This window comes from Xiphias gladius, chromosome 10 (genome assembly GCF_016859285.1).
Source record: "Xiphias gladius isolate SHS-SW01 ecotype Sanya breed wild chromosome 10, ASM1685928v1, whole genome shotgun sequence".
Lineage (NCBI taxonomy): Eukaryota > Metazoa > Chordata > Actinopteri > Istiophoriformes > Xiphiidae > Xiphias > Xiphias gladius.
This window is the reverse complement of record NC_053409.1, coordinates 17,880,536-17,907,009: the sequence shown is the minus strand read 5'-3', so window position 1 is coordinate 17,907,009 and position 26,474 is coordinate 17,880,536. Positions and strand designations below refer to the sequence as shown.

Below are 26,474 nucleotides of genomic sequence, written 5' to 3'. Positions count from 1 at the left end.
GCTTTCTTGTTTTCATAGCCTCAGCAGTAATACTTATACACAGTGGGGTTGTGCTTCTTTCTATGCAGTACAAATGGGGCTGCATGATCTTTGTTAAACCAATTCAGTCTAAATGTTAGGTCTTATTGCAACAATAGTATCAATGTAGTAGTATAAGTAGAGATACTATTAATGAATGGTGAAAGGTGTAGTTCATGTATTCTGAATGGCGGCTGCTCTTATACAGTAAATGCAGCCTCTAGTTAAAAAATAATATTATAGACTTTTCAAATATGATGACCACTAGTAATCTGATTAATTGACCATTTTCCAGTTTGCATTGTAATCCTCAATGTAGGAGACTACAAAGAGGGTCTAGATGTGTTATAATTTACACATACATATATATATATACACACATACATATATATATACATATACACATACATATATATATATACATATACACACATGTATATATACATATATACATGTGTGTATATTTGTGATTTGTTTATATATGTATGTATGTATATACACACATACATATATAACTATACACATATATATCTATATAGATATGTATGTAATATGTTACAATTTATCATCGTATAGATTCATACCTACAGATAACCCTCCAGTAGCACTGGAGTATTTTAAAATATCAAACTCCAACTTAAAAAAAGAAACACTTTATTACAGGGGAGAGAGAAAAAAAACAACAAAAAACAAACAAAAAAAAAAATCACATTTTCAAAGCATGAATTCAAACATGCACGTGTACAGTAGTTTGCTATGTAGTATACTATACTATAAGTCAATATAATAGCCCTAAGTAGCCTCTTGCAGTATGCTCATGGAAAAGATTCACAGACCTAACAGCGCCTTATGTTAGACATGGGCAAATGACTATTACCACTCCACAACATGGAGGAAAAGCAAACTATACACACACTCCAAAACACTTGCTCTTTCAGTCAAATCATAAATAGTAGCAAAACTTACATATTACAAGCACTCAACCATGCAATTTTTTGTCCAAAAAGGTCTGGAGAGGAGGTATTTTTATTTTCATCATCTTTATGTCAAACAGAGAATGAATTTCCATGACTAAATTTAGTTATTTGCCATCCACTGTGTTGATCACAAATGGAGGAGGAGGAGAACAGTCAAATTACACCAAAATATCACTGACTACAACAGTATAAATAATTATGAGTCCAGCTCCTCAGAACTGGCTTGGAGTTGTGTGTGACTGAGTAATTAAACATGCTCTATGTTGAGCTCAGTGTCAGAGGGCTGAAGGCACTTCAGGCAGTACTTCAAAACAGTACAACTAAATATCCAAAGTCAATTAAAAAAAAGCCGTTCAGTCAGTAGTGTCAGATTTGTATAAGACATACACTTCTTACATCCGAATAGTGTCTCCAATTACAACTCAGAGATTACAAAACATTACTATGTCCCTGATAGGAAAAGGGACATAATCAGTTCTTAAGACTATTGTTTGATTTCTCCAGACCAGAACAGCTAGACTGGGTTAGATTTCAGTCCACTTCTTTGGCCCATTTATTTCCTTTTTCTTCGCCATGTCGTTACTGTACACAGATGTTGCTCCCATTGAGAAAGTCTATGTTGTTAGGCAGTTAATGGACAGGAGATTGTTGCGATCCTCTATAGCAGCTTCTGATTGAGGATTTCCCAAATCATTAACTTCCTGAAGAGAGGCATGTGGCACTGTAGAGAAAGAGGCAGATGTTACTTTCAGTTTAAAAAAATAAATAAATGACGCAAAAAAAAAAAAAAAAAAAAAGAAAAAAAAATTCTTACTATATTCGGTGACTATATAGTCTATACCTGTTTGAATGTGAGAGGCCTTCCTTTTGCAATGTAGTCAGCGTATTTACAGGCAAAAACACCACAGTCACTGCCATTTTTCTGCTGGGGAATCTCCTACCAGGCATACACAACATAACATTATAATCTCACAGCGAAGGGTAAAATGTTTAAGGCTGTCACGTCATTCATCCCAGTTTAACTTACGGTTGCCCTCAAGCTTCCAATAGTCCATTTGGCACTGTCGAGCTCTCTGCCTTTCTTTGCTTTGTGCTCCTCTTTAAGATAGAGCCTGGAAAATAAGGACAATGATGCCATTTATTATGTAATAATACAGGGGATTATATGGAAAAAGCATTTAAAATGGCCAGATAACCAAAGGTTAAAAGCACAATGAGGACTCACAGTAAATGACTACAGATGTCATCATGTCTCTGGCCCATCGAGTCATATGACTTCACTGTCTTTGATTTAAAATCTATCACCTGGAATGAGAGTGACAGGGAGGAAATAAGTTAAAACATACATTATAAATTACTCCCCCTCAGACTTTTTCCATGTTTTTCTGAACACTTTTTGACACTGATCAATTGAACGACTGATCAAACGCTTAGAATATTAAAGTGAGCAAATAATTATCCCCCCCCCCACCCATTCTTGGTAAAAACTGTTCTAGCTCTTTCAAGTTTTTGAAGGCACTGTTTGTCAAGAGTTTTCAACCAAAGTGAGGAATATGACAGAGGAACAAATGATAAACCTATAGTCATTGTGGTTCTGACTCACAGCCATCGCCCAGTGGACACCCAAATGCAGAGGGACCAGGATGAGGTCATATAGGAAGAGGTCGACAGCCTTAGTCCAGCGCTTCACAGCAGCATGTCCCCCAGCCAGCCCGCCTCCTCCACCCCGCAGCTTGGGGAAGAAGAAGGTGCTGAACGAGTAAACCTTTATTCCTGCTGCTTCGCCAGAACACCGCTCCATGACCAGGGACAGGTAAAAGTTCATCACCTTGACAGAGGAACCACAAAGAGAGACCAACAAAGTGAACTTGTCGGGTCTGTCAAACACTGATCCACATAGAGGGACAGTATAATTAATACACTGTTCATCGAGATATAGCATTCACTTTTTAATTACCACTTTCTGTATTTCATTGGAAGCACTGGAAGCTTCAATGCCACAAATGTGATGAAATTCTTCCAGAGACATCATGCAGGATTATGACAAAGTTGTACAAGCAACAAGAAGTGTCCAACATTCATTGAGGTTGAAGGAGGAGTTGTGGGGGAAACCTCCATCAGGAAGTAAACACTTTTAAAATGATAATTTACACAATTAACAAAACAAAACATAAATAATATTCCTGGTCCAGAATCCCCATAGAGTACACCTGCCAGAGCTCACTTGGCGGCCTGCACCCCTTGAAGTGTAACTAGATAACCGGATTATTGCACTGGAGCCATACATACAGTACATGTATGATACAATATGTCAATAGTTACAGTTGCGATTATCCATTATTCCTAAAACAGTATTTGGAATGTCCATTAAATACACCTCTTTGTTGACCACATCTTTATATCTCCAAAGTTGATCGTATTGCAAAGGGATTAATAACTCAAATCAAAAATACATCTAAATTTGCATCCCAAATTTACTGAACTTTCCCAAAACTGTCTTCAGACTCTTACTACACCTTACCTCGTCGTTGAGCCAGCCACCTTCCTGCAGCGTGGCCAGGTCTCTCTGTGTGATGCGAAGTTTGAAAGCTGCGCTTAGAACAAGGTTGGGATCACTCTGAGCCAGAGCACCACTCACCTCCGCTGTCATTTCCTACACACACCGATAATAAATACATGCAGTGAAATAAACTGTATCCATGCTGTCTTCAACACAGTAAGACTACATCTAACTCTCTGAAACATTTAATCTCACCTTGGTCAGCCTAGGTATGTCCTCATCGCTGTACCTTGTATGTGCTGTGTGTGCAGAATGTGTGTCAGGCAGGCTGACAGCAGGATTCCCTCTGGCCACCAGATTGAGGCGAGTCGCCACTTCTGTAGAGAGGTCCAACTCCGCTGCTTGTTTCTGCTGAGAAACAGACGGAAATTAAAGAAAAAATACATTTGTGTTTCCCCCCATAATGATATCTTAATGAGTGCTTTGACATGTCGGGAGAGAGCAAGAGAAACGGCTACCTTTCCATTCCTAATAGGCTGTGTGTCCTCAAAACTGCCGTTGAATGACTTGCTGAAGGTCAATCCACCCCACCTGGAGATGATTTAGACAGAGATTAGAGACACAAAATTCATCAACATACAGAACAAACAGATAGAAAGACATACTACACCAACCTGTCCTTGTTGGCAGATGCAGTTCTCCATGTAAACAGGTTTGGGGCAGCTGTGCAACAGACACAAATGTCAGTCAGATTTATCTGGAACATTTCTACTGATGCGAACATACTCTGAATCAACTGACTGTTTAATTTGAAAAGGTATGTATTTATTCAAGGAATGGATTACATCTATTAAAAATAATGCCCCAAACAAGTTGGAGTTAATTAGACCTCAAATGATTAGTCAATCAACAGAAAATTAATCAGCAACTATCTGAATAATCCATTGATTGTTGAAGTCATTTGTCTAAATTAGAAGTAAATTAAATATCTTTGGATTTCTGGACTGTTTGTTGGAGAAAACAAGCAATTTGAAGACACTATCTTGCGATTTAGGAAATTATGATGGCATGATATTATAGTGACAATGAAATTTTAAAATCAAGAAAATAATCTGCAGATGAATTGATAATGAAAATAATTGTTAGTTGCAGTCCTAGATGTAATTACAACTTACTGGGACCCGCAACTCAGAAATAAAATCATAATTTAAAACTACCACACAAAAAAAAACATTTACAGATTCTACTTTCTTTGGAGATGAATAATGTCTACAGAGGTGTCTTACCTGTGTATCCTGCCTTCCTGGGCACTGATTCAAAGGTTTTCCCTGACGGAGCAGGTCTAAGATCACCCTGTGACAGTGACTCACTGGGAGAAAAAGGAGAAAAGGATCAGAGAGGACTAGTCAGCTCATGTCCACGGGTATACTGTTGAGTGGATCTTGATGGAACTTCCAAAAAACTCCACATGAATACAGGTTATACTCACTCTTGTGGTTTTGTTTGGTTGAAAGGTAGTGGTTGACTTTTGCTGTATTTTTCTGTCACCATCTCCAGCAAGCGCCTGTAGTGCTCTTTATTATTCTGCTTTATGGCCTAGAGGCACAACCCAAACACGTAACTGACAAAGCCACATGGTCCAGAGTCTTAAAGCCTGATTGAGGTGATTCTCTTGGTAAATGTAACTCAAAACTGCACCGTGAAGCAGGGGTACATGCAAGCTGAAGCCAGTTTACTTTACTCCGCAGACCTGTACTCATAGAGGGTCAATCTATCAGTTCTTCTGTTTCAGCTAAACTTTATAATTTGACATAAATCAAGCGTATTTTTACATAAAATGTTGCTTCTTGTGGCATTAAGGACATTAAATATTTTTTTAAAGCCTAAAATGTGCAAGCAATGAAGGATTACAATCAATTTTTGTATAAAACCAACCATTAAGCAGACAAATCCAATATTTTACCTCTTCTACAGTAAGACTGGGCTTGTAGCAGCGGTTGTGTCCAAAGCCATTGCACGTTGGGTCAGGGTTAGCAGCTCCTACCCTCAGAGCAGACCTCGAGGGCAGCAGCTGAAGGGAGCCTCTCCTCTCCCTGTCCTTCCCCCTGTCAGGGAGACCTGCAGAGAGTGCTGTTCCACTGGATTCAAAAAAATTATGTACTTTAGCAAAGGAGAGTCTTCAAAAGGTGATACTGTGTGTGACGATTAACAGATACGGCAACTCTACAGATTTAAATCACAGAAAACTGGATGCATAAAGGTCACAACAGCAGTGAATTCATTTTACGTTAGTGGTGAAGGGTAGGAATACAGACAATCTCAAATACTGGACCACCTGCCTGTATTTCTTCATTAAAGGAGGTGAGGAGCTCTGAAAGAGATTCTTGCCACTCCTCTCATTCATTTCACCCACTGGTTGATCTGTGGAATAAAAACTAAATCAACCAAGTGACGATGGGATTATGATGAGGGGACTACAGGGGAAAGAGTGTGGATGAGACAAAGTGACTTAAAAATTTGTAAGAGCTGCCCCCACTTACCCATTCTCCACTCAGTAGTGTTCAGCCACGTGGTGTGCAGCTCATCTATCCCCATCAGAGTGACAGGCTGAATTCATAGAGGAGATACAAGGTCATTAAATATGGAAAACACAAATATCACGCCAGACCATCAAACTTAAGTTGTGCTTACTTCAAGATCTTCTAATCCAAACTCTATACTCTACAGGATAAAAAACAGTTTTAAGTGTCCAATATAATGTAACTGTCAGATTGACTTTGGTCAGACGTAGTATCTTCTCTAGATACATACATACTTTGTCTTGATCCACTTGATATGCATTACAGTTCACATTATCAGAATGTGTCTAAAATGCAAGTTAATTAAGCACATTGTGATTAGATTTTCCCTCCCATTCACATTCAATGTTACATCTAGGAATGTGGCAACTGCTGAAAGGAGATGTCAAGTCTCCAATGGCTATTTAACGTCTTGCCTCAAGTATAGCCTTCAAAGCTGGGTTGTTTGGTGTAGGCAAAGCAACTGTATCCACGTATGCTTTTGTAGGTTTATTTTTGCATATGCAAACGACAAAGATTAGTAGGTGGGTCTTTAAAAAAAAAAAAAAAAAAAGTAGGACAGTTCTATTCACACTACACTACCTAAAAAAGTATAGTAACATTCCCTAATGTGTCCTCAGTGCAGCTTGGATGTAACACACCTATTTATAACTGTTCACGCCCGGGAAGCCTTTCAGAAACAAATTTGAACGTGACAATTGATTTTCACAAAACAAGAACTGTACTGAACCTTTTAGCAACTGTGCATCTGTTTGGATCAAACTGCAATTTCCAGTGGTGAAAATAGTAGAATATTTTTACACTGTGGTAATGCTACTGTTACTTAAGTAAAGTACCTGAATACTTCTCCCACCACTGGTAATTTCCCTCTATTAGATTCCACATCCACATTTCTGATGGAAGTAGATGGAACACAAACCTGTGTCTCCTCATATTGTCTGGGCTTCTCACACCTGGTCGTCAGTGGGCTGCGCAGCCTGAGCAGACCAGCTACCCCGGCCACAGTCTTCTTCACAAAGCTGATGACTACATCTGAAACACAGGACACCACAATTCAAAAATCCTCTTCATTTGTTTACACTTTTGGAGTAAATATCAAGATTTTCTTTTTTTGTAAACAAACCTCGCCTGCGTCTTTTCACCTCTACCGGGTCACTCTGGCAAACACTGTCTGCAACATCAACACTGTAACAGAAAAAGACACGATCTGAGTTGGGTGATACTAACAATATCTCACTATTATTACAAAAATATTTAGTTTACAATGATATATGACAATGAAAAGCTGGACATCCTCTCATTTGTGAGGCTGGCATCAGAGAATATTTGTCAGACTAAATGATAATGAAAATAATCGCAGCCCTTCTTGAAAAACTTGTCATTACTATACAAATCAACTGTAACAGTAAATCCAGCCTCCAAAACGACCACAAAGTTGAATCAACATCTATGTATATAACAGTTTAAATATAAACTAAGCATTATAACCTTCATGTAAGCAGGGCTGATTAATGGGATGTTGAATTAGACTACATTAGTTTTAAGTAGGTGTATGAGTGCAAAACAATGTTTTAAATGTCCAAAACATTTACATTTACAACATTCCAACGACATCTTAGCACCCGTACATCCGTTTGCGTGAAACTGTAATTTACAGTGGTGCAAAGTAACTAAGAACGTTTACCCAAGTACTGCAACAACTTCTCTACAATATCAGGCGATGTTTAAACTAACATAGCATATTACTGTTTTGAGTCGCTGACTGTTCGCCCTGCTTTGCTATCAGTTAATCAATTATTTAATGTTGGTTAGGAGACTTTCAGCCACCAACCTGCGACCTTACTCAAAATATCCGTTGATTGATAGCCAAACCAGTCGGATATTAGGATGTACAATTAAACTGTTATTGCACAGAGTGCTCAAAATATCCCATATCTTCAACAACCGACCTCTGGTAGTTCCGTTTAGCCGGTCTGCCTTGACCCTTCTGCTGCTGTGCTCCTGCTTTAACGCCAGGTCGCGTGGGTACCTCTTCACTAACGTTACCTTTCCCGGGCCACTCGGTGGGGTTTTGCCCCGTAACGGGCTCAAACAACGACGATATTCCGTCAACAATCCATCCATACATCCCAGACAAATACGATAAGATTGTAATGAGGTCTTCTGCGCGGGCCAGGACTATTTCACCGCAGAAAAGACGTCAAACAAGGACCTACGACACACGCCGCCCGCCGTTACCTTAGCTTAGCGTTAGCATCACTGTGCTGAAACGCGAAGAATGTGCGTCACAGCATGTTGATGTGTCACGTAGTGCGAACGTTTTATACGCCGGCGATAAAAAAAAAAAAAGTTCATGGGCGGAGTTCTAAAGTAAAGCTGGATGGACACGAGATATGGAACACCGGTCATAAACGGCTTTTGAGGAGTTAATAAACGAACGAACCCCTGACTGAGACGGTAAAGAGCGTCAATTGCTGATCAAAATATCATTGGCTGTTGTGGAGCTGCTCGGATATCAGTTCGTTGTTATGTAATGGACAACATCTCTCAAAAAGACGGAGAAATACTGAGGAAAAGTCTTTATTATCTAAGAGGTGATGGAATTTGAAATGAGAAAAGTGAATTTCCTGCTTAAAACAAAAAAAGAGTGTGTAATCAGACTGTAAACAATTATAAATATCCTAACTAAAATTCCACTGAAGCCCATTTCGACCACGTAAATAAAAAAGGGTGAAATGTTATGAATTGTAAAAATTAAAATGACCATGGTACGTAAAAACTATACTTATTTTAAAGTCTGTTATTTAGTCTTTCCTGATTTGTCTTCCTTCTTCTTGTTTTATCCTGTTTTTTGTTTTTTTGTTTAAATTTGCGAATATGTATACTTTTTATTTATTGCTCTGTGTCTGTGTCTGGCTGCGATATTGTGGGGGTGGGGGTGGGAAACAAAAAAAAGGGGAAAATAATTATGTTTGTGTGTATTTATCTTTGTTCAGCTTTGTTGTCCTTGCTTTTGCTGTATGTCCATTGATATCAGTACTGTAACTACAGTGAGCGCCACTAGAAACCGGAGTCAGATTCCTTGTATGCAAAAACATACTTAGCCACTTCTGATTCGGAGTTTTTCAGTAAAAAGACAATCAAAAACAAAGGAAATCAGTCAAAAATTTCTCATAATTGATCAAAAAATTTAGATCTCATATTCACAATCATTTTGATTTTAAGAGTTTCAGGATTTTAACAATGTAAATTATGATGGTCAACATTATGATAGTCAAAAATTTGACTTAGTCTCTTAAAATTTATTTAGTAAGCCCAATCTTTAATTTAGTATCTCATAATTTCGATTTGTAATGACTTACTTTTTCATGCCCAACTTTTCATGTATTTTTTGTTCTTGCCGGGGCATTCAGGGGGAAATGGGCATACACGGTAATCATAAATCTCACAACAAATACAAATAAGCCACGGTCTAATTTATCAGGAATAACTAAGAAAGCAGAATAACAAAATCATTCAGTATGTAATGTGTGACGAGGCCAAGAATGAAAAAAAGGATGGTTAAATGGAGATAAAAACAAATTATTTTAATCCGGATTGAAAAAGTAAAAGTCAAATGTAATCAGACACAATGTTCCTAATCCCAGGGATATATATATTTTTTAAGACTATTGTATAAAGCTATATTTTCCAAGACATGTAACTGCCTGTGCCTGCTTTAATAGAGCCTGTACCTTGTACCCTGTTCCTATTATTTCATTGTAACTATTAGCAGGGTATTATAAAATAAAACGTATGCTCAATTGTCTATCCTGCATTAAGGTTAAATACATAAATAGCACATGACAATCAAACATCTAATACAGATTCTTTTTTGAAAACCTTCTATTGGGCCAAAATGACAGACACCCCAGGATATACTTAAATTTTGAGCTACCACAAGATAAACTCAGTCTGTGTTTGTTTGTAATCACACATTTATGGTAAAATATTTATTAACTTCACGGTAGAAACATAGATAATACAAAAACACATACGGTTCACCTTTATGAAATAATGTAGTCACTGGCTATGTTAATCATGGATTTCCAGTATAAAACCAATGCACATTTAGACACATGTACAATGAACATCAGTCTTATTTACATATCAACAAAATGGTATTAAACATTTGTTGAATAACACAGCGTTATTTAAAATAATCAAAAACATTTGTTCTTGCAACATCTCAGGGGTGACCTTCAAAATACTCAGGTACAGAGAATAGAAAAATCACAATAGAAAAAGCTTAAAAAATAATTTATGTACTTGTAAAAATCACGTGATCAAAGATTCAACACATATCTGACATTCCTTTCTACATATTTCTACAGGAGGTGTAAGGCATGGACAGTTTTGGAACGATATGCAGACAGGAGACATTTCGTCTTTCAGTGGTCAGATTACTTTGGGTTGGGCTGGAGAACTGACGAGCCTAAGAGGACACAAACAAACAAACAAAAACAAAAAAAACACAGAATATCAGAAAATGCAACAAAAGACCTTCATCCAAAGACTTAAGTAACCTACATAAAAAGCAACCAAGGTATCAGACAGTTAAAAACTAATCAGTTGGTGATGGCCTGACTTGTATTTGTTTGAGTAAACACAAACCTTGACTAAGGCCAGCCACAATCTGTGACTTTGATAACAATACATTCAACTTTTTTTATTGCGCTTAAAGATAAAATGTGTTTAAAAAATAAATACTGTGCAATAAAAGACTGAATTAGAGTAAAAGTAACCAACAGTTGTTTAATCAACAGTGCAAAGACACCTGTCAGAAAACAGCACTGATGAAAAAACTGGAATGTTTGAATTGGCCTATACATCTTTCTGGGGTGAATAACTGCCACTACTACTCTGCTGTCAAATCCTGAACAATCCAATAATACAGTAAACATACAATAAAAGTATTTTAACACATCAATGAGTATTGTCAGCAGAACCTCCTATATCATCTTCAGATGAAATATTCAGTTCTGTAAAACATCACATGAGCAAATGCAGCTGCAATGAAGACAGATAAAACTGTCCACTGTCAGTATAAATGTCCCGCGGGTTTTTGTTACTGTCTGATGGTCAGCGAGCCACGTCGTATCTACCACACCAGGTGTGGCTCTTTATAGAATTAAACTGGTGTTCTTGTATGTTTCAGCCTGTTTACTATGACTTGTGCACACCTACTTTACAGTACAATCACTTTTCAGATCATACCAATGTTTAGATTTCTGAATGTCTTTTTTTTTTCTTCCTACATTCAAGACAACCACTTATTTAAAGTTAATGTCAGTGTGCGTGAAACAAGTTTGAAACATGTAATCCCTCACACTAAATGAGCTAAGGTAGAACTGTTGTCTAATGTTTAGAAGTTTCTATTTCACATATCCATTTCTATCGCTTAAATGTTTTAGCCTTCATATAAAAAAAAACAATAACACCTACATAATGTTTTTTTAAATTTTTTTATTTTATAAGAGTTATGCAATCGTTGCATATTACTGTTAAAAGATTGCACTGTTCGTTAAGGCTTGTGCTATGTCTGAAATCATCCCCGTTCAACCATTCACTACTGCCTATGAAACAGACAATAAGCAGTTAACTCCACTGAGGTGTAAATATAGATTTGGGACACTTGTGAATCATCTTTGAGGGGTTAGTCGCACAACAGCAGTTTTTGTTTCTATGGCAGATCTATCTGTCTAGCTGTATAGTGTACCTGCCATTTTTAATTCCGATTTTGGAATTTTTGAGGTCACTATATAATGGATAAATTTCACACTTTCATAATTTGGACACCACTAAATAACGTGCACAGTACAATATAGTAAACTGAGTGATTTTGGACACAGTGGGGTTTCTCTGGCACATTCATGTGCTGATAGAAACCTCTGACATCTGATCACCAACAAAAAGAAAGCTTTTAAATACAAGAAACCAGAAAGCTATCATTATCCTTTGTGTGTGGTCCTTGACTCCTTTATTATTTGTCTCATGCTCAAATTTCTGACAACACAAGGTCTTGAATACGATATTGCTCCGCTTAGTTAAATCTCAGTGGATGGAATTTCCCAACCACGACGTAATGCACCATACCAACAGGATGTTTTCAACTGGTTTTCCAGCTGACAATAATGTCCCGTCAACTGAAAACAAACTTACCTTTCCCTGTGAAGGATTTTTTAAATGTCAAGCAAAATTTAAATCTGTGCAAGTAGATGTTTACATCATTCTGACGTACTGAAACAAAATGCAGTCAAAATGCTTTAGAATTTATTCAGTAACATTATATATATATGTAATAACCGAAAATGATCTAAATATGACAACTAGTTAATGTTGAAACACTGGTCTGAATTATAGTAGGTTTAGAAACCTGCAGGACATGTTCATTCGAGACTAGAGTGTTATCACCTCTAATATCTAGCGTCCTCAGTGACTGCTGACGAGTCAGTACCCATTCTGAGAGGAGCATTGTGCTGCTTTATTGTTTGGTGGAGTGAGTATGTTACACTCACACTCACCTGGACCATACAGGTAAAGTGGCGACAAGCAGCTCAGGTACAGCCACGTCCTGTTCTCCTGCAGCCAGCGCTGCCGATAACCAATCATATCAGGGGAACAGGCTGACTGTATCCTCCTTTCCTCTTTAGGGGGCAGGGCTAAATGAGTCTTGCTTACTAGGTTGGGAGATGATAGAGCACAGAGGATTTGTGGGATTTGATAACACGGTCTGAGGAAGTGGCAGGCTGCCCATCACAACATCATAATTTGACCTAGAATTACTTATAACGTCTTGTACAGAACTTGGCCCGGAAAATCAAATGACCGAAGACAGAGGCATGCATTTAAAAGTAATAAAAACATACACCTAGTGCCCTGTGACTCCACATAACACACTTTATATTAATTAGGTGCTCAGAACCCAAGAAGTTGTGTTTATTAATTTGGGATAAAGGAGGATACCTTGAAATTTCACCAGAATGATTTTATTTCTTCCACCTTGGTGCACGCTACTCAATTTCTTGTCCAAAAATTCACCTGTTTCACCCAACCTATACTTAATGCTTCTCACCTTGCCTGGCTCCCACCAACCGCTGCTGGACTTTCTCTAGATGATGGATATATTCTGTCAGGGATCGCTCTGGATCTAGTGAAGTTCCCCCTGAATGCCCCGAAGCCAGAGTGGTGCTGGAGTATGACCTGAAGAAAGAAGAGATCTAATTAAAGAAAAAATTACTTTAAATTTGACTGACATATTTGTTAAGTCTTTAACTTGATATTTCACTTGAAGCCTCAAGTTGAAAAACTCTTTGCTGAAGAGGGAACCAAACCTGTTGTGCAACCTGAAGGGTGATTTGCTGGGTGGAACGAGAGCTGACACTGTGTCTCTGTTTGGGGGTGAGTCAGAATTTGATCTTGGCTGTTGCTGCCTTAAAACTTCCGCTTTAGGCCCTGTAATAGACATTAAGATTAAAAATCAACTCACTCATAAATACTCAATCAAGCGATGCATAATTTCTTAAAAACTGTGCTCACCGAGCTGACCTGGAGCATTCCCATTGACAGTTCCAGACACAGACAATCTTCTAATTGCTCTCTGCCATTTCCTGGTAAGGAACCTCATTCTGGAATAATAAATCAATAAATCAATATTTTGGGGGTTTGTTTCATCCATACACAAGACTGAGGTAACTCTTTGAAAACTTTTACATCCTGGTATGCTCTCTACCGTAAGACTGCGATGACGACTCGTACAGCAGCCCTAAATCGTCCGAGGGGTCTGCGCTGGGAGGAGAGTGGGGGTGAGGGCCGTGCCCCCATATGAGCGATGAGACACAGGGTGGCCTGCTCACACTCCTGGAAACCTCCCAACAACAGTAGCAGGTAACGCTTCTGGTACACCAGAGCCTTCCTGAAGCTCTCAGCACGCAGGTAACGCTCATATAAACGCTGCACCTGCAAACCAATGAACAGGTTGTGATTGTTTCACCACTGTGTTACATCAACATCACACTAGTTGTCTACTGACACTGGCCACCATGCTTCCAAAACCACTTTTACAATTAAGCTAACACAGTAATTTAGCAGTTTTGGATTTACTCAAGTAGTTTTCATCACTTTATATTACTACTAAAAGCCAAGCAATACTACTCAAAAACAAGAAATTTTATGTAAGTTTCTTTTAAAATAAAGTAGAATGTCATAGCAGAAAAATCACAGGTTTAATCCAAATTTAACCATGGCTGGATTCAATTTAGGTGCTCCACTTCTAGAGCCCTGCTATTGTGCATGCTTTGACATGGCTTACGAGGACACTCAAACAAAATGGAGTCGTCATTAATGTTATCAATTAGACCTGTGCCTTTCCTTCTATGACAAGTCAAAATGTCTGCTATTATTGATTAAATGAAGGACATTCCTCTGAACCACACTGACGGTACCTCTGTGTAAATCTAATTTAATCAAATTTCACATAAATGCTCCAACTAATAAACATTTAGACAGTTGAAAGTTAGTTTTTACTTTAGTCTTGTTTTTTGTCTCTTCATTTTTCCTCCCTTGGTTATATTTGATGTTCTGTACATTTTTTTGTGTTGTTGAACACGTAAATGTTCAATGTTGAGTATTTCAGTTGTGAGTTTATAAAACAAAGCAAATAAATAAATAAATAAATAAATAAACACCAAGACATCTTTTAGGGTGAGGGCAAATCTATTTGAGGTGGCCAAAAAAAAAATCTATCTACAGTGAAGCAAACACTACAGCGATTAATCTCGAAAAATCTAATCTGAAAACTGATCCATAAATGATTTTTATGCGATTGTTTAAGTCATAACAAATGTGTGTGTGCGCGCATGCATTTCCTACTCACCTTGCTGTTGCTGGTCACATCATTGATGGGTCTGTTTTCAGTTTCTGTGGTGACCTTGGCAAGCTCATTCTCTGTGCGGCGCAGCTGTCGCTCCAGGAAGGTGAGTCTATGTTTGAGAGTGGCTCTTTCCTGGCTCAGTGATGTTACACGCTCTGTCAACTCCGAGTTCTCCTTCAACAGCTGCTCCAGCAGACTGGAGGATGATGGCGACATCTGCAGTGATTAAAGTACATTTATTTTACAACATTTAACCAGTGCATGAGAGCAAAATTTCATTCAAGTTTATATTCCTACTTTACCTGCGTTATTTGCATCCAACAGTAATTAAGTGACAAAGAGGTCAAAGATCAGAAAGGGACCTTCACTAAAAAGTTTCTATTATTAATGCTATTGCCAATATCATTAGCTCAATGTCCGGCTCCTTCAGCAGTGTTCATGTAATAACAACCACTTGTGTACCTGCTGGTTTTGCTGTGAGCTGCCTGCCTGGGTGCTATCAGTCTGGAAGTTACTTTGAAGATGCTGTGAAGATGCAGCCTTGTGTTGCTGCCCTGTGGTCCATCCAGACAGCCTCTGAGCAGCCATTTCTCTCTCCTCTCTCTCAAGCTCTGCCAGAGTGTGCTGCAGCTCCTGCATGCGCTGCTGGTCCTGTTGTCTCAACAACTCCAACTCACACTAAAGTCAGAAATGTTCATCAGGAGGTGTGTTTCTGTGTATCCAAAATTATCTTAAATATATGTAAAATATGACAATTCAATTTGTGAAAGAAGTGAGTAGAGTAGAAAAGCGTGAGAACTAAGTTGATGATATCTTACCAGTTTGTTATTGGTCCTCTCCTGTCGTCTCTCCTTCTCCACCTGCTCTTGTCTCCCCTTCCTCCTCTCGCTCTCCCACTGCTCCTCCCTCTCCCTTTCTTTTTCCTTCAGCAGTCGGAGTCGCTCCTTCAGCTCTGCGAGTTCCACCCCTTGGCGTTGGGACTGCTCTCGCTCCACTTCTAAAGCACGGCTGGCTTCCCGTTTCTGCTCGCTCAAGGTCTCCATAGCTACACGATGTCGAGTGGAGGCCTCCCGCTCCCTCTGCAGGTCCTCCCTCCGAGTTCTGTCCTCCTCTTCCCATTTCCTTCTGCTCTGCAGTAGCTCGGCCCTCAGTTTGTCCACCACAGCTGCCAGCTCCTCCCCCTGGCTTCGCTCCTGCTGTAGCTGGGCACGCATGTCAGAGATGAACTTTCTGTCTCTAGCTGCATCAGCCTCATGTCTGCGGCTGAGTTCATCCACCTGCCTGGAGCATCGGTCTCTCTCTTCATCCAGCTTCCTGTGAGCATCTGCAAGTTTAGAGTGAATCTCCCCTAAGCGCGATTCTGCTTCAGTCAGGAGACGCTCGATACGAGTCTTTTCTTTCAGGTTGAGATCTTGCTGGTTGGCAGAGCGTTGACGCTCATCTTCTAGCTCCCGCTGGGTGTCGTCTAGCCGTTTCTCCAGCAGCCCACTGCGAGACTGTTCAATCTGAAGCTCACGTCTGAGGTTGCTGCAGGCCACCCTCTCGCGCTCTACCTGACCCTTCAGAGCCATGACCTCTGACCTCTGCTGCTCAGCGGATACTTGCACCGCCTGGAGAGGGAAGAGAGGGTCAGCTTTCAGAGTTTAAAAAGGAAAGCTGAAGTACACTTTGGATTCTTCACATAGCTTGAGCTTTAAAAAAAACACAAACACTGCAGCACCATGTTATGGGCATGACTAATGCACCAAGTACATTGGTATTCTATGTTTATGCTAATAAAATGTACATTAAATACAGTATACAATGTTTCCGTCCTTGTCTTACCTCTCTCTTTGCCTCTTCCTCTCTGTCTTTACGAAGACTCAGAGCTCTCTCCTGCTCCAGCTGTTGTTGAAGCTCCTGGACTCTGGTCTCCTCCCTCCTAAAAGCTTCCTCAACTTCTTCTACAGCGAGCCTGGAGAAGCAAAATTATAACATTACTTCTCACCACTTTTGGCAGCATTACATGAAAGCATGTTTGTGTGACTGTGACAGAAACCTGGTGAAGAGAGCGAAAGTTCATACTAGCCCCACTAATACCTAAAACCATACATAAACAACGGAGGAACCAAGATACCCCAAACAGCAGTATAACAAAAATATGTAATTATTTGGAAGTTCGGTAGGTGGGCAGTTAAGTCATCTTTTCAGACATATATTCATTGACAAGTGCTAACAAAATAAAAACTAACCAATTAAATTAAATCCAAATTAATAAAATAATATACAAAGTTATTTCGAAATACAGCAAAACCCTAGTTTTAAAACCCACTTTCACCCACTGACTACACATTTTTAGTTTAACAAAATAGTACTATTGGATTGCATCTGTTTGTGGCTCTTTCTTGATCATTATGACAAAGCTGAGCTCAACCAATATGACTGACAGTAGACATTGTGCCCTATATTGTATATTATGTTGACTTGTGTCTGATATATAATGGATAAGGTGTGCGTGTCTTTTGTTACTCAGTATGCAGGTATACCTGAGGGACTGTATTTTGTTACTTTGCTCTTGCTGAGTGTCATGAGCACATTTCAGTTGTTTCCGGCACTCTTCCAGCTCTGCTTTTAGTTGGGATTCAACCTGTCCATCTGTCTGTAGTCGATCTCTGTGCCAGTCATCTTCAGCTCTGTAGTCAGTCTGAGGAAGAACGACGGAAGACATATAGTACAGATATTCAACAGAACTCAAGTTATGAGAAATCAATTATTTATCATTTTAATTATTTAACTAAAGACTGTCAATGCATCATTTACAACAAATTTCCCCCTCAGTAGATGATTATATAGTCTTTATTTAAAACTACAGAAACTCACCTGTGTGTGTCTCTGTGCCATTCGACAGAGCAACTCTCGGAGAGCAATCACGGTCTCCTGCAGTGCCCTCTTCTCCTGCTGCCAGTTCATGGGGGGGTTGGAGGATGATTTGTCCTGGTGGTCCAGTAGGGTGGAGCTATCTTCATAGTGATGCTGTGTGTGACTCATAGAGAAGGCTTTTAGGTCTGAGACATGAGGCTGGATAGAGGAAGTGGCACGCCGTTGGGACAAGGTGAGAATTCTGCAGCTTTCTTGATATACTTTCTTTAACAGTCCCTGCAGAAAGATGGGGAAAACAAACTAATTAAAATTTACGCTTAGTGTCAAATAAACAGAATTACTGACAAGTGTAGATGAAGCCTACCTGAAGCTCAGGTGATAGCAGGTCATCGCTGTAGCTCATACTGCCTGCAGCACTATCTGTGTTAACTGTTGGGTTAATTCCTCGGCAGCGGAGGTACTCAATAAACTGGGCATCCAGTCTTTCAGTCTGTTCAAGCTCCACTCTCAGCCTGGCACCCAACTCTGAACTCACGTCTGAACCACAAGAGGGAACAGAAGAGTTAAGTTGATAGAAAAATATAGAATATCACCAGACCTAACTGTCAAACTCCATAAAAAGACCAAAACCAACAATGAACTGACCATACTAACAACTGTTATCTGTGTAGGCAAAACTTAAGCTTAATCTTTTATCCTAAAGACCTCCATTCAAAAACTAGTAAAACACATCAGTGAGTCACACCACTGCACTAAGTGGCATGTTCACTGTAGTTTATTTTGAGTCGATCCCACATACACTGTCTTGCTGCAGTACATACTAACACACCAAATCTGCAGCTGAAAATAGTCCAACAAAACGCTCACTTTGCCCCCCTTTTGCATAGTTTTTAGAAAACCACAGCGCCCAGCTGTTTTAGGAAATCTTACAACATACAGTACAAAACACAGTCCTACAGATACATCTAGAAGTGCTAAAGCAACTGGACCTGCTTTATATTCTATGACACATTTCACGTCTCATTCAAAAGGCTTTTTCAGTTCTAAATCTTTGCAGATAAGAGTAATGCAGGTGTCAGGCCTGGTGTGGAAATACTCACTACTTCCATATCCATCACTGGCCCATTCTGGTGCTGATAAGGAGGAGGCTGAACCCAGTGGAGATGGAGGGGCTGTTAGGTCAAGTCCTTCCAACTCACGCTCCTATGAACAAAAGAATTACAAATATTTAACTACATCTGAACCAAAACCAAAAGCTTCTTACAGAATTTCCAAAAAGTAGCATGTATAAATCTGTCAGACCACATACTTTGTCAGCATCCAGAGAGTCAAGCATGGAGAAGTTGTCAGAGACTGACATTGAGCCTGGGGAGTGGGTACTCTGTGTGGCTGGATCTGGTGTGATGGTCCTAGAGTGGGGAGGCTCCATCATAACCCTGGGAGAGGTCTTGACCTTGGGCAGATCCAGGCTTGTGCTGTTTAGAGCGCTTAACTCAGACAGACGAGAACCAAGAACAGAGGCATGGAACCGTTCTTGGATTCTGTCCTCGGAGCATTCAAGTCTCCTTAAAACCTCCGGAGAGCTCAGAGAGGCTTCATCGCGAGAGACACTCACAACGTCCTCAAACGCTCTCTGAGAAATATCTGAGATATGAAGAAATTAAAAATCATTATGAGAACATTGCCACTGTCATTAAGGGGTGAGAGATTTTACATTTTTATACCTGAGCACTATAAAACTTCACCATCATGTGAGTTAGTACATAATCTGAAAATTTAACAGCAGAGTACATATTTAAAGACTCATTGAGAACTCACCTTTCTGTGAGTATCCTTGTTGATGATGAAGTGCGTCCTGCTGTTGACAGTGCTGACGAAGTTGCTGTAGTTCTCTCTGTTGATAGGCCAGTTCCTCTTCCTGTACAGCCAGGTCCTCCTGTAAACCTCGAAGCTCTGCCTTCAGCCGCTGGTTATCCGTCTCCAGGTCGACAAGGGCACGGTCTTTGTTCTGAAAGACAGAGGGAACCATTAAAATCCTGCTGTTTAGTTTATAATACTCAGGATTAATACATTAGACCCCTGGAGGTATAGGAACTTGATCTGATATTCTGTGCTCAATTATATATTCCCACCTGTCCCTCCTCATGTAGTTTCTCTGCCCTCTCTGTACTGGTACTCAGACCCTGTTTCGCTGCAGTCAGCTCCGCCCTCAGGGACTGCTGCTCTGCCCTCAGTCTGATTAGCTCAGCTTCCTTCTGTCTCAAGGCAGCGTCTGCTTCAGCCAGGGTCACCTCAGCATGTGTCTGATGAAAATAGAAACATCCATATCAGCAATGATGCAAACTTTTAGATCTACCAAAAACTATTCTAGTATCCTGTGACCATTATGGCTACATTTGCCAAAAGCAGCTCTGCACCAGTACCAACAAAGTTCGAAAGAATGCAAAGACATGCAGCAGCACAACCAATGCATTTTAGCCTCCATCGTTTCTTGTAAAGACCATAGCTTCTTACCACATCGTGCCAAAACGGAACGTAAAAAATGAAAAATAAAGTGCATCAGCTTTAAAAACAAGAGCTAGCAAAGATTTTCCTCCTCCTTCCTCATTTTAATGTCACTTCCTCTGTGTGAGATTCTGCTGTCTGAGTGCCGTAACACGTCATTACGCTCCTAACTATAACCAGATGTGGTCTTGCCTGCAGTCGATAGCACAGCTGTACGCTAGCAAAAAATAGCAGCAAGATATTTCCTGTCTGGACCTGGGGCCTGTTGAAGCAGGTTTACTGAGATATCTGGGTGACTTCTCAAAGAAAAATCTGGACCCCTTCAAACCAGGAACATGGGCTTGCTGTGGGTCTCCTGACCAGATTTAAGGCCCAGACAGTATTTTTTTTGACCATATACATTTTAAGTAATGTATGTTCACAGACATAATTAGAATTTGAGTTATTGATTACAAAACAGAAACTGAAAATTAAAGGCCTGTTGCACTGCTGTGTATACACATACTATACAATGTAAAAAACATTTTTTCAGCTTTAAAATGTTAGATAATTAAATTGCAACTTAAATTTAGTTATTTTCTAGTAATATTACCTCTAATAAAATGACCTATCAATCAATTTGGAAGTGACAGCACTCCTATGTTTGGAGTTCTGTTTCATATTTGAATTTTGGATTGTGCTTTTAAAACTGAAAAAACAAACCAGCTTTCACTTTGTACAGTAGCAACACTCACCAGCACCTCCTTATGAGCCTCTTCTTGACTGGTTTCCTTTTCATCTAGCTTAACTGTCAGGTCCTCGATAAGGGCTGTCATTAACGTCACATCGTGTCTTAGCCTTTCAGTTTCCTCCTGGAGTTGCCCCTCCCTCCTCCTCAGTGCCTCACTTTCAGCAGAAAGTTCTCCCTTCACAGTCTCCAGCGTTTTAATCTTTGCTCTTTCCACAGCAACCAGTTCCTCCATGTTTACCACCTCGGCTCTCACCTCCTGGACTTGTCTCTCATGAGTGAGACTCGTTTCTCTGAGGACCTCCATTTCTATTTTCATCTCCTGCTCTTTTGTTTTTAGAGCCTCAATCTCTCTCACCCTCTCCTGTTCTTTCTTTTGGAGTTCGGTAACCAGGGTGTTAAGGTGGGCTTTCTCTTCATGCAGGGAGCTCGCTTCTTCAGCTTTAAATTTCCAATTGTCCATCTCCTCCTCAGATAGTTTCCTCTTGTCCGTCTCCTCTTCTACCTGGGCTTTCAACTCCTCCAGCAGAGCTTCCTTGAGGGTGAGGAGACCTTGGAGCTCATCTGCCTTTTCTCTCTCAGCTTTTAGCCTCCTTCCGAACTCCTCCCCATGTCCTCTGTACTCTTCCTCCTGGGTGAATAGTAATCGCTCCAGTCCTTCTTTCTCTGCCACTGCAGTCTCTAGCTGACTCTGAAGGGCCTTGAGATGAGATTGAAGGGAACGAGAAGAGGCAGAATGAGTCAGACTGAGCTCTTGTTTCAGGCTGCTCGGCCCTCCCCTCCTCTCCTGTTCCTGGATGGTGTAGTGGTGAGGTTCAGGGCTGGGAGCGGGCGAGGGATTGATGCTGTCGCCATCCTGAGAGTCGCTAACCTCATGCAAGTTGGGGCCCAATGTGGCGAGTTCTGCCTGCAGCGTGCTGATGACCTCATGGAGGCGCTCCTCTTCTTCCTCTTTGTCCTGACGGACTCTCGTGATTTCGGACTGAAGATGTTCCACCTGTGAGCGCAGATCCTCAAGCTCAACCTCCAAAGCCTTTTTGTCAGAAAGATTAGAAACAGACAATTACATTTTTCATCACTGCCTCAACAACTTTGTATTCCACACTGTCTGCAAGTATTCTGCATGTTCTTTTGCTGACCTTGTTGTCTCTGGTGTTCTCCAGCTCCTGTTCAAGCCTTTGGATCTCATTGTTGAGGTGATCGATCTCCTGGTTTTTCTCCTGGATTAGTGCTGAAGGGAGGGTTTCTACCTCTGCTTCCTCCACTTTACTTTGTTCCTCTTTCTCCTCCTTGAATATAGTGAGGGCCAACACAGTCTCCTGCAAGAAGAGTTGTACATGCTAGTTTCATTTATAAGCTAACTTAGTACAATAGATAATAGGGGTTTAAAGAGTAACCAGTGCAACTCTAAAAATCGAGTTGGATTCTGAACCACAATGAATGTATGTAATTTTTAAAAATGATTTTAATGTGTGTATGTGTGAGCGCACGCATGCGGGCTGTAATATAGCTGTCAATCTTTACAAGTGTCATCCTCCCCTCTCAAGTTAGCAAGGTACGTTCCCTAATCACACTTTTATTAAAAAGTACAAACATCAACTACTAATACAAACCGAACTGTACTGAATTAGCTTTGAATCGCAAACTATTTCATTGTTACAATTTTAGCGTTTTTGTTACAGATTGATAAATATAGAATCATCTGAGAGGGAGAGATACACACCACTATTAGATAATCATTTGGTATAAGGACAAAGCAGCTCTTACCTTCAGTGCAGCAATCTGCTCTTGGAGCTCATTAACACGAGCTGCATTCTGATTGGTCAGTAGCTCCAGCTGTAGTGTGAGGTGTTTTAGCTCAACCTCTTTGATGCTCAAGTCTCTCTGAACATTCTCCAGTTGGCCAAGCAGGACTTCAACCTTAAAGACATGACATTATTAAAAAATATATATATATATTATTTGTTTTTTTTAATTTTAGAGCCATATTTTTTATTTTATTTTTTTTAAAATTGCAACACAGTTTTCTGTAGTGGGTTAAAAATATTGTGCTTTCAGAGATCTCTGGTCCTAGTGGTGGTTTTAAAAGATGGCTCTGGACAGCCATATGCATTTGTACCAAAAGGTGGCACTGCTGCCAAAAGTGTAAGTCAAAAACCACCACTTATCAGCCCGAAATCATCTTGGCTACATTACACCAGCTTTGCATAAAATCTTATAGACCTCCTGCTCTTTGCTCTGTAGGCTCTGCTGAGCAGTGTCCAGGGCATCCCTAAGCTCCTGAGTGGGGTCACGCATGTTGTCATGGTAACAGTGTCTCGTCTCATCCAGTTTGGACTGCAGGGCGGAGATCTGAAGCCTGTTAGACAGCTGCTGCTGCTCCAGTGCCTGCTTATCCTGACAAGATGGAAGATGAGTTAATTCTTGAGAAAAAAGTGAAAGTGCACACTTTAACTGACACTATCTAAACTGAAAGTGTGCATTTGCTCTTACTTGTGTGAGCTCCTGTTCTCTCAACTTTGCCCTGTGAAGCTCTTGTTCAAGGTCACTGACAGATCTATTACTCTCAGCGCTGTTAAGTAGTGCTTGCTCTAGCTCTCTGATTCGCCCGGCTAGTTTGTCTATCTCCTCGTTGCGTTCTGCAAGATCGCGCTGGGCCTGCTGATTGGCTGCGAGCAAGGAGGTATGGTCCTCTGTCTTGTCTTTGATGATAGCTTGTAGACTTTCCACCTGTAGCGACATACAGGGGACAACATTTTGGATAACACAAGTAATCCAAAGTAAGTAGGGAAAAAAAAAAAAAAAAAAAGCATTTGCGAATGGAAAACCACATGATTTGTTAGCTAAATAAGCCATTCCGGATCTGCAGCCACTGATATCGAAAACTCAAATGAAGCCATTCCAGATAGCAGTGACATGGAGGTGAAAGACAAATGAGGTTCAAAACAGAAGGAAATGAAAATTAGCAAACGGACGATGAAATGAGAATGAATGAAGAATGTATGGCAAGCACATAAAATACTAACATTAATCTACAGATAACTGCACTGAAATAATGATGCACAATACACACCATGCACAAGATTCAGAGGAGCTAAGAGAAGTAGACCACAGTTAGATTTCATACCTGCAGAACCAAGTCCTCAAACTACAGCAATCCGTTCAGCACAGGGATAAACACATGGTAAAAGTCAGGCTCATTAGCAAACAAACAATACATTCATCACGTCAACCTCTACAAGTAGTACTATGTACTCTTCAGTTAGCTGGTTTATAATCCCGTCAGCAAAACATTAGACACTCATCACATCAAACATGTCAAAATCAGACACACTGCAAATGCTACACACTTTTAGTATCTTTTAATATCTAGAAACATAAATGTTTTTGTATGATACTGTCCTGTTAAAGATGTTATTATCCTGCTTTATGATTTATGTTACACTCTGCCCTATTTGTGACTTCGATACACTCCGTACATTACTCCCTGATGTGATCACGCAGCATTCCCCCTTGTAATGTGGTTGGTCAACTGAAAATGTTCACCCTTATGCTGTACAGTATATGTAACCTTCCTGTAAAGTTAATGGGCCTCACCCTGTGTCCTTTGTTATCCACACTGGCTGTCTGTCTGAGTTGGGCCTCCAGCCTTCGGATCTCCTGTTGGAACTCGTCTCTCTCATGTTCACGCTCCACAGCTTGCTCCTGTATGTATAGGAATGAATTATGTGAAAGAGTGTCCACTTCCTTAAGCAATAACAGGAGAAATTGTCTGTGGCACTCTCAACTGACACTGGGAAGAATGTAAAGTGGGTATGCAGACAACCCAAAAATGAAAGGGTAAACTGAAAGAGCAGATGAATGAAGAATTACATTTTATACATAGACATAAGAGATATTTTTAAAACATAAAAAAAAATATTTTAATATGTTAAAATTCACCTCTATAAACTGCCGGTCATGTTTCAGTTGTTTCTCAAGTGCTTGGACTTGCTGGTTGAGGTCATCAGTGTGGGTCTTGTGGTACAGCTCTGTCTCCAGGCTCTTTGTTTCCTGCTCTTCCAACTCTCTTTCCAGGGCCCTGAGACGCTGGGACAGAGAGCTGTGGTCCTTCTCCGCCTGCCGCTGCAAGTCCAGCCTATCCTGGGTCAAACGCTCTGTCTCTGCTAGTAGAGCTTCAGAAATGAGAGAGGACTGATAGGGCAATTGTTTCGATGTAAATAAATATATACAGAGGAATTTCAAAAAGTAGGCAAGACATAAGAGGGGAGTTAAATAACACAACTATTAAACATACAGTGGCTTTCCTCCTGAAAAGGCAATGAGTGCATTGGCAATGAGTGCATTCTCCTTAGCAGCTCTGATCTAAAACATTGTTTAAGAAGTAAGACAACAACAAACAACAGCACTTCAAGAGCCTTTGCTACAAGCTACTGGCGATGGCAGTTACAAACAGCAATCTCACACAGCAAACTCCAAATATACTGCATATATACGGCATATTCGTCCTCCAACCCCTCATCACACAAATACTCCACTCTGACCCACAAACCTGCGTCAGGATCTAAATTGAGCCAATGGCCTATGGAGAGAAGACACATCTGAGCACAGACATTACGTAAGTGTATGGTCAAGCCAACTAAAGAGGTCATCTAACACTTTATGCAGACAGACAAATGATTTCATGAGTTTATGCTTCCTCCAGTCACCTTTCTCCCTCTCCCCCAGACCAGCAGAGAGATGCTCCTTCTGACGCAGGAGAATTGTGTGCTCCTCACTGAGCTCCTGATGCTTCAGTCTGAGGATTTCCAGCTCTCCAGTGAGGTTCTGTATCTGGTGCAGCTTCACCTTCATGTCCTCCAGCTCTTCCACTAGTCTCTCCTCTTGTGCCTCCTTCTGCTGCAGAGACTCCTCTAGCACCACTTTCTCAGCCACATAGCCCTCTAGGAGCCCTAAACACATGAAGCAAACAGATTGAGGTTTTGTGAAAAATAAATAAATAAATAAATAACATGCTTCAGATTCTTTTGCTTATTATCACAAATAGCTATGTAAGTGGTGAAATTGGAGTACAGGCAGAAGAGAAAGGCATGTTAACAGTAAGTGGATTAACTACTGGAACTTGTCATCATAAGACAAGTCAAGTGAAGCAAGGTCAATGAGGTTGCAGTGCTCACCCTCTGTCTTGTGTAGCTCCAGCTGGAGCTGACTCTTCAGCTTCGCCTCCTGATCGAGCTGCTCCAGTAAGAGCTCGTGCTGCTTAAGGAGCTGGGCGGAGTCTTCTCTGCCCTGAGAGAACTTTTCCTCCAGAGAAAGGTGGACATCATGAGTCCGCTCCAGCTGGAGAAAAGGTGAGAAACCCACACTTACTAGACAGCTAAAATTTCTATGAAATAGT

At 40.3% G+C, this 26,474-nt stretch overlaps 2 protein-coding genes across 11 annotated transcripts in view; both read right to left on the bottom strand.

Moving 5' to 3' along the window:
- Positions 1-655: 655 nt before the first annotated feature.
- Positions 656-8,355, bottom strand: senp2 (SUMO specific peptidase 2). Of its 2 annotated transcripts, none has more exons than XM_040138135.1 (17): positions 8,024-8,355; positions 7,198-7,259; positions 6,994-7,106; positions 6,036-6,102; positions 5,835-5,916; positions 5,459-5,633; positions 4,985-5,091; positions 4,782-4,864; positions 4,170-4,218; positions 4,014-4,086; positions 3,751-3,906; positions 3,517-3,648; positions 2,599-2,823; positions 2,221-2,300; positions 2,023-2,107; positions 1,837-1,932; positions 656-1,716 (listed from the first exon to the last, which is right to left on the bottom strand). In XM_040138135.1, the coding sequence occupies exons 1-17, from the start codon at positions 8,200-8,202 to the stop codon at positions 1,654-1,656; spliced, it is 1,827 nt and encodes a 608-aa protein (XP_039994069.1). In that variant the 5' UTR covers positions 8,203-8,355; the 3' UTR covers positions 656-1,653. The 2 variants fall into 2 exon arrangements, with proteins under 2 accessions (XP_039994069.1, XP_039994070.1); XM_040138136.1 differs by having other exon boundaries at positions 3,751-3,903.
- A 1,618-nt stretch (positions 8,356-9,973) lies between these two features.
- Positions 9,974-26,474, bottom strand: part of pcnt (pericentrin) — a 39,707-nt gene continuing 23,206 nt past the window's right edge. For 3 of the 9 annotated variants that reach the window (XM_040138264.1, XM_040138265.1, XM_040138268.1), the window contains 27 exons: positions 26,254-26,416; positions 25,786-26,028; positions 25,019-25,251; positions 24,674-24,781; positions 24,204-24,224; positions 23,570-23,806; positions 23,300-23,473; positions 22,844-22,996; positions 22,216-22,395; positions 21,084-22,109; positions 19,977-20,147; positions 19,663-19,852; positions 19,154-19,488; positions 18,945-19,047; positions 18,209-18,381; positions 17,845-18,120; positions 17,511-17,668; positions 16,810-16,939; positions 15,804-16,595; positions 15,448-15,663; positions 14,989-15,201; positions 13,846-14,072; positions 13,653-13,741; positions 13,448-13,568; positions 13,189-13,316; positions 12,638-12,793; positions 9,974-10,548 (listed from right to left, as the gene is read on the bottom strand). In XM_040138264.1, the coding sequence (XP_039994198.1) occupies positions 10,517-10,548; positions 12,638-12,793; positions 13,189-13,316; positions 13,448-13,568; positions 13,653-13,741; positions 13,846-14,072; positions 14,989-15,201; positions 15,448-15,663; positions 15,804-16,595; positions 16,810-16,939; positions 17,511-17,668; positions 17,845-18,120; positions 18,209-18,381; positions 18,945-19,047; positions 19,154-19,488; positions 19,663-19,852; positions 19,977-20,147; positions 21,084-22,109; positions 22,216-22,395; positions 22,844-22,996; positions 23,300-23,473; positions 23,570-23,806; positions 24,204-24,224; positions 24,674-24,781; positions 25,019-25,251; positions 25,786-26,028; positions 26,254-26,416 (6,048 nt within the window). In that variant the 3' untranslated portion in view covers positions 9,974-10,516. The remainder of the gene's footprint in view (positions 10,549-12,637; positions 12,794-13,188; positions 13,317-13,447; positions 13,569-13,652; positions 13,742-13,845; positions 14,073-14,988; positions 15,202-15,447; positions 15,664-15,803; positions 16,596-16,809; positions 16,940-17,510; positions 17,669-17,844; positions 18,121-18,208; positions 18,382-18,944; positions 19,048-19,153; positions 19,489-19,662; positions 19,853-19,976; positions 20,148-21,083; positions 22,110-22,215; positions 22,396-22,843; positions 22,997-23,299; positions 23,474-23,569; positions 23,807-24,203; positions 24,225-24,673; positions 24,782-25,018; positions 25,252-25,785; positions 26,029-26,253; positions 26,417-26,474) is intronic. The other 6 variants (XM_040138266.1, XM_040138270.1, XM_040138271.1 and 3 more) reach the window with 4 other exon arrangements.